The 11,226-nt window shown below is 30.5% G+C and overlaps 1 protein-coding gene across 1 annotated transcript; it reads left to right on the top strand.

Annotated features, from left to right (window-relative positions):
- Positions 1–9,917: 9,917 nt before the first annotated feature.
- On the top strand, positions 9,918–10,352 carry BDBG_01551 (uncharacterized protein; the record flags this gene model as incomplete). Its single annotated transcript, XM_031720383.1, has 1 exon — positions 9,918–10,352. One exon carries the CDS (start codon positions 9,918–9,920, stop codon positions 10,350–10,352), a length of 435 nt encoding a protein of 144 aa, XP_031576550.1.
- Positions 10,353–11,226: the final 874 nt, after the last annotated feature.

Below are 11,226 nucleotides of genomic sequence, written 5' to 3'. Positions count from 1 at the left end.
TCACTCCTCGGATATCTTCACAACTACAGGTCAGGGATCTTTCAAAATTGAGAAGATTGGTGCATATGACTAGGTCACTTCACCTTACAATTTGTATGGCACTCTGGCCCGGGGTTGTGATGTGATAGGGGAGAACAGGGGATAATCCCACACAGGAGTTTCAAACAACGTCCGGTTCACGTTTGGCTGGATAACTCCACCACCACACAGGGTATGCGGTCGGCGATGGGGTCAGAATGCTCGTATGATCGAGGGCTTTTCGATGGATCTATCGGCGGGTTCTTATTCGAAAAATCGAGCGAGTTCGTGGTGGAGCGGTCTCACAAATCGGTTAAAGTGAAACAGTATCACTGCTTTTCTATGTGTTATTTACATATTCAGATATCTCTTGATGAATAATCATTTCTAATGAGAAGATAATATATGAATAATCATTTTTAATAAGAAGATAATGAACATTTTTCTAGTGTAAGAGATCTACACTGAATAGATCAGTATAATATATAGATCTTATATAACAGAGAGAAAAACATTTGAGAAGAAAAGAAAGAGAAAGTGTGAAAATCAGTGATTGAGATGAATATTTATACATGTATGCAGTGACGTACGCGGTGAAGCTTCAGAGTGAAAGAATAGAAATTCTGTAGGTTTTCAGCTGAGAATCAGCGACCGAGAATTAGAATGTTAGAAATCTGTAAAGTGACTGAGAATTGAAACAGTAGAAATCTGTGAAGTGTAACAGAATAGTCTATATAATTGATCAGACGCAGTCCGTCACATTATTCTTCAATTATAGATGTATATAGTCAGAGACTATAATATCTATCTGAGAACTTTTAGTTCTCAGAGTTTTTTCTATATCTGTAAAGTTAACTATTATACATTCATTAATTTCAGATATGCAAAATCTGAAAATTTCAGCTCAGAATATAAAAACTGTTTATAAATTACAGCATTTTAACATTTTCTGATACTTTGAAATCATTTGACAATATCATGATAAAAGAAAAGAGAACACAGTCTTAAAGATAGATATATTAAATAGATAGATAGAAAAGAATTAAAAGAAAAAGATAAAGTAAAGAGAGACTGTAATAAAACAAATTATTAAAAGATAGTATATAGCTATTTTAATAGACTATATTTGATTAATTTCCTTCTCTTCATATTCAGATATTTCAGAATTTAGTCATTTTCTTATAGCTGCTTGAGTTTCTGATAGAAAGTCTATTAAGTATTTAATTTCTGTCTCACTTGAGAATCAGAATCTCATATTTAATTGATTTAGATTATACTTCTCTTTCAATCTGACTCTGAGACTATTGTATAATGCACAGTATATTATAATATACTTAGAATTCTCATTTGCATTGCAGAATAAGCATTCTATTGAATTAAATCTATCATCAAATCTTTATATATAAGATTTGAAATAGCTATGTTCTAGTTTCAGCTGTATTATAGATGAGAATATTTTCTTTTTATATTTAATTAAACAAGATTTTCACTTGAGTTTTGTTTTAAATCTTGAATAATGCATACTCTTCTTTTATTTCTGCTAGCTTTCATTTCACTTATCTAAATAAGATTCTTTTATTTTTCTCTTTATAAAAGATCAGAATATAATTTTTTGAATAGATCTGCTTAATTCTGAATTCTTTTTCACAGCTGAATCTGTAAGAAATTCTGCTCCCCGCGGATTCTTTACCTCTATTTCTATCTCTTGTGTAACTAATAGAGTTAGCAGCTCTTGACTACACACAACTATATAGACTGAAGTTCATGAATACTATTTATAACTCAGCTTGAATGCTAATATACATTTAATCTCTACATTTTATCTCTCTACTGTAAATACTTCTAGTAGTTAACAGTATATATCATGTCAAGCTGCAAACATCTGAATAATCACCTGTAAGCACTTATTCTTACATTTCAAGCTCAGTCAGTCAGCAATCATCTGTTATGACTTAAAGAACTAGAAACTCACATACTTCAATCTCTGTAAACTCTACTACAGACACTCAGAAGCAGTCATCTGAGCTATAAATTATCTTCATAGAAGAAGTCTCAGAGAACTTATTAATCACTTATAAAACATCATTCTCTACATCTGTGACAGAGGAATTCTCTGAACTGATAAATAAATCAATCTCAGTGAAGAATATTCTTAAGCATCTTCTGTAAGATTAAGCTATTTTTCTATAAGAAATGTTTACTATCTGTAAACACTCTTGAACTGAGTCTCTAGACATAATCTTCAGAGATATCTATGAACTGAAAAGAAACTTTCTTAAGCTGTGATTACTTAAGGTCACTTACTGAATTACAATCTATAAAAGCTTTTACAAGTTTGTATTTAAAATTGACTTACAAGCTCAGCTGTATGACATGAAAGATGAAGAAGCTGTTATCTATATAATAACAGATCTCTACTACACTAAAGTCAAGAACTGACTGAATTATCTAGAGAATAATTATGAGAGATTTCACTAATCTGTTCTCAAGATCTATCTAGAGAATAAGTTGAGAAACTTTACAAGCTGAACAGAGAACATCTGAGCTGCAATCATCAATATTAGAAAAAGAGATAAGAAATCTGATAAAGACTACTCACAGCACTTTATAAAATTATGATATAAATTGAGATCTGTGAAAACAGAGCCCTGGAACAATATCTGAATGATAATATTTATAAAGAGACTGAATAAAGATATGTAGAATAAGCTCATTAAGTAAGACTCTAAGTTCTTAACTCTGAAGAAACTGATAACTCTTATTCACTGCTTACAGATCACTGTGAGAGTCACAGACTTACAGAGAGCAGATCATCAACTGACTCTGTAAGAGTCAAAATAACAGAGAACAGATTTATCAGAAAAAGATGATAAGACACAGAGAGATTTGTGTCTGACTACTGAGCAGAGAGAGAGAGCTTTATAAGCTCTTATAAATAGAGTGTATAATAGAGAGATTAAGAAAAAGAGTCTCTACTTTATCTATTCTAAATCAGAATATCTCTGCACAAACTGTTCAGATAAATTAAAATAGAAATTTAAGAAGTCACAGACAGAGTCAGTAACAGCCTTTTTAAGAGTCTTGAAGCTGACATCTGAATCTGTTACTCTCTCAATGAAAATACTTACTTATAAGAAGAGACTGCATCATGATACTGCTGTCTCATAAGTATGAAAAGTATTGATAAACTCAGAATCTCAGATCACTGTAGTATCTCTAAAGCTCAAGAAGTAAATAAGCCGAGTGATGAAAACTGAGAATCTGCTCTTGTAATAAGCAGAGTGTGAGAACTCAGACCTGAGAACTGAGAGACTTATAAGAGTTATCATTGAATTGCAAGATCTCTTCAGAATCTGAAGAAGATTTACAGAAACTGTAATTATCACAGACATCACAGATAATATGTACTTAAAACTTATATAACTTCAAAGACATACTCTGCACATAACTGTCTGTAAGTCAGGTTTATACTTTCAATCAGTGTTGATAGACTTACTTACAGAGATAGAATCAGTTAATACTGCAGAGTTGATTAGAGAAGACAAGCTTATCTATATAATAACTTTGTAAATGTCTGAGAACTTTGTAGTCATGAAAACTGAGCTTCAGATATCAGAGAAATATAAAGATCTTACAGAGATATTCAGCTCAGTAAAGACAGCTGAGCTTTCTTCTTATTATAAGAAGAATCTGATAATAGATTTGATAGAAGAGTAGAAACTCTTCTGAAGATTAATCTATAAGCTCTCTTATTATAACAGAGATCTTACAGATCTATGTAGAGAAGAATCTGAAGAATAACTTTATTCAATCTTCACAGATCTCTGTGAAAGTCTCTGTGATATTCATGAAGAAGAAGAATGAAGATCTTAGATTGTATATAGACTATTACAATCTGAACTTCAAGATAATAAAGAGTCACTATCTTCTATCTCTGATTGAGAATATAATCAACTGTCTCATAGAAGCTGTCATATTCATATAACTGAATGTGATCAATGTATATACATAGCTGTGAATACAGTTTAGAAATGAATAAAAGACTGTCTTTAGAACTGCACTGAAATTATTTAAATATCTAGTAATGTCTTTTGATTTGACTAATATCTCTGTGATATTTCAGTCTTTTATTAATAAAATACTTCATGTATATCTAAATGTCTTTATAATAATATATCTAAATAATATGATAATGTACTTTATAAAGAAGAAAGAACATACTGAGCATGTATAAAGTGTATTAAAAGCTCTAGATGAGATAGAACTGTATATTAAGCTTATAAAGTACAACTTCAGTGCCTGTCAGATTAATTTTCTAGAATATATAATTATCACAGATGATATTCAGATGAAACCTTTGTAAGTTAAGATTATTCTATTATAATCAGAGTTAACTAGTATTTATAAGATTCAGATCTTTCTGAGTTTTATGAATTTCTATAGATGATTTATCTTTATATTCATAAGAATCTTCTTAACTCTTATAGATATACTGAAGAGTGAAAATAAGAAGAAGTCATTTCATAAACAGAGAATGAAAAGATTATTAAGAAGAGAGAGCTGTAAGAACTTTCTTATCTTAGAAGCTTACAGAGTCTTTGTAAAATTGAAATAGATATTCACAGATACAGTGATATCATTTCACTTTAATCTCTTACTCTTAATTAGATTGAAGATAGATGTCTTCTTCTTTGTAATTTCAGAAATAATCTTATAACTACAGTTAAATGAGAACTAAGCTTCAGTGATCTTTTTCTTATAGAAGATGTAATCTGCAGAGATCAACTATAATATTCATAATTAAGAGCTTTTTATAATAGTGAAATTCTTTCATCACTGATATCACTACTTTGAGAGCCTTGTAACAGTGATTACTATTAGAACTGATTATAATAGCTTATAACAGTTTACTTCAATTAAGAAACTCTCACAGCAGCAGATTTACTGAGCTCAGAGACTGAGTGAGTTCTGATTTAAGATAGAGTATATTAAGAAAATCAAGAACTCAGCAGACAGACTCTCTCACAGATCAGACTATGTTAAGAAGATCAGAATGATAGATACAGAGAGACTAGAGAAGACAGAAAAGCTTTATAAAATACTCAGACTGAGTGTTATAAAGAGATTGACTGAAGAGTCTCTCAATTCTCTGTGAGAGAAGAGAGAAGAGAGAGAAAAGAAGTCTGTACAACTACTCTCTATAACACTGAGAGTTATTATTATTATTATTCTTCAATTATAGATGTATGCAGTCAGAGACTATGACATCTACCTGAGAACTTTTAGTTCTCAGAGGTTTTCCTATATCTGTAAAGTTAACTATTATACATTCATCAATTTCAGATATGCAAAATCAGAAAATTCCAGCCTAGAATACAAAAACTGTTTACAAATTGCAGTGTTTTAACATCTTCTGATACTTTGAAATCATTTGACAATATCATGACAAAGGAAAAGAGAAAGAGAACACAGTCTTAAAGATAGACACATTAAATAGATAGATAGAAAGAAATTAAAAGGAAAAGATAAAGTAAAGAGAGACTGTAACAAAACAAATTATTAAAAGATAGTGTATAGCTGTTTTAACAGACTATATCTGATTGATTTTCCCCTCTTCATATTCAGATAATTCTGAATTTAGTCATTTTCTTATAGCTGCTTGAGTTTCTGATAGAAAGTCTATTAAGTATTTAATTCCTGTCTCAGTTGAGAATAAGAATCTCATATTTAATTGATTTAGATTATACTTCTCTTTCAATCTGGCTCTGAGATTATTGTATAATGCACAGTGCATTACAATATGCTCAGAATTCTCATTTGCATTGCAGAATGAGCATTCTATTGAGTTAAATCTATCATCAAATCTTTGTATATAAGATTTGAAATAGCCATGTTCTAGTTTCAGCTGTATTATAGATGAGAATATTTTCTTTTTACATTTAATTAAACAAGATTTCCACTTGGGTTTTGTTTCAAATCTTGAATAATGTATACTCTTCTTTTGTTTCTGCCAGCTTTCATTTCACTTGTCTAAACAAGATTCTTTTATTTTTCTCTTTATAAAAGACCAGGACATAATTTTTTGAATAGATCTGCTTAATTCTGCACTCTTTTTTGCAGCTGAATCAGCCAATTTATTATCATGAATATTTATATGAGCAGGAACTTAGTGCAGATAAATTATCAGCTTTGATATTCTTCTCTTTTGAATTTTCAAAACAGAGTTTAAGATCAGTTCAAGATTCATTTGATCATTATGAATCTGACTATTTCTAAGTCTTTTTAAAGCAGCTTGACTATCAGAGAATATTCATGTCTCTTTCAAACTATTTCCTCTTTTATGAGATTTTATTTCTATGAGTTTGAAAGCTTTCACTATTGCAAATAGTTCAGCATCAAAGACTTCAGATTCACAGTCTAGATTTCAGAAATCTGAGATAAAATTGATATTATCTTCAGTATAAGCAATGCCTGTGCCTAATCTATTCAGGTTCTCATTTTTTGAGTCATCTGAATAAATCAGAATAGAGTCTTTTATATTGATTGTAGAAATTCTCTTCAAATGCTGTTCATATTCTTTCTCTTTTGATAGTTCACTTATTTATAAGTCTATAAGAGATTCAAGCTTTTCTCTTCAGAGAGATAACTTCTCATGATTCACTTTTTCAATATTTAAAGAAGAAAATTGATTTTTAATCAGAGAGCATAGTCTGTAAAGTTGAGAAGACATTTTCTTTAAAGAATTATTTTCATTTCAATCAAGAAATCTATTTCAATCCAGTTCATTTCCAGAGGTAATTAATGAAAATGAAGAAGAGACTCTTTCTCTGATTATATGATTTGAGCTCATCTTTATAACTCTCAGTGTATAGTTTATACAGGTCTTTTCAAATCTAATAGCAGAAGAAGGAATTGAAGCTTCAATTTTCATTGCTTTAATAGAAGATGATTTGAATGCTTCTAGAATTCTTCTCAAGACTCTGTTTTGCAGACTTTGAAAGAGTTCAGTGAAATTCTCTTGATTATTTCATCAAACTTGAACTTCATAATCAGCTACTGATGTAATACAGGCTACATATAACTGTCTCATAGTCTGGAAGAATAGATCTGTCTCTGTATTTGATAGTCTGATTATGTTGTTCAATAGCCTTTCTGTCTTGACAGTTCTTTGTTGAATGTGATATTTAAAATTCAACTTGGAGTTTAATTATACTTCTAATTATTTGACATTTACACTGGGTTTAATCTCTCTATTTAAAAGAGTTAGAGATAGTTCTTTCTCATTGAATCTAGAAAATAAATGAATTAACTCAGTTTTATTCATATCAAATTGAATTTGATTAATATCTGCTCTAATAAAGATTTTCTTTGCAGCTTCTTCAATCATTTTCAATTTTTCTTTGATAGTTTTTGAGCTGTAGACTAGACTAATATCATTCATATAACTCAGAGACTATACTATTCTTATATTTCTATCTTTGAATAGATATGCAGTGTATATTGCAAATAAAATAGATGAGATTGAAGATTCTTGTGATACTTCTATTTTTATCTCAGTCTTGTCTTATTTCATTCCATCAAAGAAAAGTTATATGATTCTTTTAAATATAAAACAGTTAACTCATTTTATTAGAGAAAGTGGCATTTTTAACATCTTCAAAGTCTGAATTAACTTTGACTTTAAAACATGATTAAATGCTTTCTTTATGTCAATAAAAACTGCAGTTGAGACCAGATCTTCATGCTTTGCTATTTGAATATCATGAACAACTGAGAGAATAGTGTCAATTGCAGAACATTGTTTTCTATCTCTCATTTATTCACTGAATAAAAGAGAGTTATTAATAGAGCTTATAAAAGATGGTTAAGTAGCTATTATCTTTTCCAAAATCTTTTCTAGACAGTTTAATAGAGATATTACTCTATATGACTTAGAAATTGAAGTTTTTCTATTAGGTTTTGCAAGAATCACTCCAGTGGCTTCTCTCCAGCATTCAGAATGATATTCATTTTTCAAGAGATTGAAAAAGAGCTCAAAATATTCATTCTTTAAGTAGGAATATGTATTTTGAATAATCAAGTGATTAATTGAATCAGGCTCTGCAGCAGTTTTAACAGAACTTGAGAAGATAGCTGACTCTAATTCATCTTGTGTAAGATCAGGCCATTCTCAGTTATTTTTATCAATGTAGTTGAGAAGTGATATATTCTCTTCCTCTGAATCTGAATCTGAATCTGGTGAGTTCTGAAAGAGAATTCTCATAAAAGCTTGACATTTTTTCTCAAAAGAGTTTGCTGTATATGATTCATTCTGAAACTCATATTCTAAGACTGGAAGTTTTACTACACTTCTTGTTTTAGTATAGTTAAAAGCTTTAAAAACTTCCTTCTCTTATGCTTCTTCAAGAAATTTATTTCAGTAGTCTGTTTTAGCTCTTTTAATATCTGAAAAATATTCATTTCTGACAGCTTTAAACTCTTCATTAGATATTACATCATTCTTTCAATCTCTTCTAGCAGTAGCTAATGCTTTTCTTTTAGATGAGATATTCTCATTTCATCAAGATTTTGAATACTCAGAAGATTTTCTCTTTGAAATATTATCTCTAACACTTGTTAGAATAATAGATGTAATAAGCTTCACTCTATTCTCAAGCATTTCATTTGAGATATCTTGACCAGAATTTCAATATAGCTCATTCTGCCTTGCAGATTTTAACAGTTTTATGCTTTCTTCAACTGCTTTTCAATCAGCTTTTTCAAAGTTAAACTGATTAGAGAGAAGAGGATTTTCACTCATTTGTTTTTCACTCAGTTCAATATCAAATTGAATAATCTCATGATCTGATTCTAATATCTCATTTGAATCAATAAATCAGTTTACAAGTCTTCTTTTCATTAGATTTTGTGACATGAAGGTTAGATCTATAATAGATTTCTGTTTCATGCCTTTTCTAAAGAATGTTTGTTAATCAGACTTATTAATCAAATCTATTGAATGCTCAAACATTCATTCAATCAGATTATCAGCTCTCACTGCTCTCTTGCATTCTGAATTTCATCAGAGATGATGTGCATTGAAATCTCCTGCAATTATAGAGTTTCTTGATGAAGTTATATTCAGAAATTCTCTATCAATTGTTCAGATATTGTTATTTTCCTTCAATGACTGTTCATTATAGATATTTATGAGCTGTATAGTATCAAACTCATTTTCTTTATCTATAATATCACTCATCATGTGGTTCGGAAGAACGTACGACCGTCGGATAATAATGCGGCCGCTTCTGAACTTGCTTACAAGTGTAAAGGGGCCATAGCGGCCACTAATTAATTTAGTGTATGATATTATGATATATAAGAAGCCGGCGTACACCTGTAATTGTATGCTGGGAAAAAGACCTTTGAATGACATCTGGTAGCATGTCTAAAAATCAGTGAGAAGTGCAGGCTTCTTCAGAGTGTGATAATTTCATCTACAAAGTGATTCATAGTTATCATGTCAGTGTGATTCTAGAATGTCTCAAAAGATAGTGTACAAAGAGTGATGAGCAGAAGAGCATTCAATTAATACTGCTTCACTTGTTGAGGAAAAACTTCACACTCAGGTGAATGTCACATATACAAACAGATGAGGTGTGAGAAAAGAAATGAGAGCAGTGAACCAGATTCAAAGAAGACTGCTCTTCACTTAAAGAGATAAAAGAAGAGATGGCCATCATCAGAGTCATACAATGATAACAGAAATCATATAACAATATAGTGATATAACAATATAGTGATATAATAATATAATGATATAACAATAGATATTATACAATTAACAAGAAATCACTGAAATGAATATCTCTTCTAGTCAATATGAATAACACTCTTCTCTGCTATCTGAACTGAAAGATATGCAGAACCCCTCAGAGAATTTACTTGAAGCAGTAAGAAAAGCAGCTGAAATCACTGAACTGAAATTGAAGCTCTGTATGTGTATGAGGATTCTAAATGAGATTGAGGCCTTGTGTATGCAGTGGCAGACTGAGATGAAAGTCAAACAACAATTGATATTCACTGTGAATCAAGCATTTACTATGAAGAGCCTCGCTGATATAATCACCATCATCAATAAGAATAGAGAAAACCAGATCTTAGGTCTGCAGCAGGAGATTGAATGTTTATACAGACAGATAACTACACTGAGCCTGAAGATCTCACTACAATTATTCATGACCTCTTCAGAAGTATATACATCATCAGAGACTGCTGTGCAGGATGAGAATCTGAGCATGAAATACATTAAGCTGAGAGATCTGCTGAAGTTATCAAGCTTTGATAGTGACTGAAAAAATGATGCTGCAATCAGCTGGCTAAGTCAGATACAATTATATTATCAGATTAAATATGAACTCACAGACAGACAGTCAATGAAATTTCAACAAGTCTTAAGATCTGCTGTGTTTCTATGTGAAAAAGTGAAGTCATTATAAATGACTGATGAAAAGATGAATCTTACAGATCTGAAGCAATATTCATTCTCATGAATATGAAATAAGTTTTTCAAATGAATCTTGTACAACTTTGAGAAAGTGAATATATAAGACAAGTATTACAAATGCTTCACTGAGTGTAGACTAGTGAATGATCTTATATCATACTTCACACACTTCAGCTTACACTATCTCACATTGAATGAAGAGCTTTTAACATCTTTCTATTTACAGATCTTCATTCATGATCTTACACCTGAGTTGAGAGTGAAATGAAATTGCTTAATCTCACAGTCAGGCACAGTGAAGAAAACATATAATATTCTCATTGTATAGAAACAAGTGAGTCAATTGTAACAGAAAATACTGTAATTAAGTATATCTCAGTGAAGAATGAATAATCAGACTTCTATAATACAAGTCACACATCTGAATGTGATGAATCTAGATCTGAATATCATTGCTAAAGTGCTGAATTCTCTGAAGAAGGAATCCCCTGAGTGAAAATCTTAATATTGTGAGCATCAAGCTTGCTTCAACTGTGAATGTCAAAATCATGATGTAAAAGATTACACTCAGCATACACAGTCAAGAGAAACAAGAGAGTTAAAAAACTAGCAGAATCAGTGAGCTTAAAGACACTCACTGATATTCTATGAAAAATCTTCAAAGTGAAAGAGATGTCTGTATTAGATAACTCTCTGAATTCTGTGAATGTCAAGAGAAAGCA

This window comes from Blastomyces gilchristii (genome assembly GCF_000003855.2).
Source record: "Blastomyces gilchristii SLH14081 genomic scaffold supercont1.2, whole genome shotgun sequence".
NCBI classification, from domain to species: domain Eukaryota; kingdom Fungi; phylum Ascomycota; class Eurotiomycetes; order Onygenales; family Ajellomycetaceae; genus Blastomyces; species Blastomyces gilchristii.
This window is presented reverse-complemented; position numbering and strand designations above follow the sequence as displayed.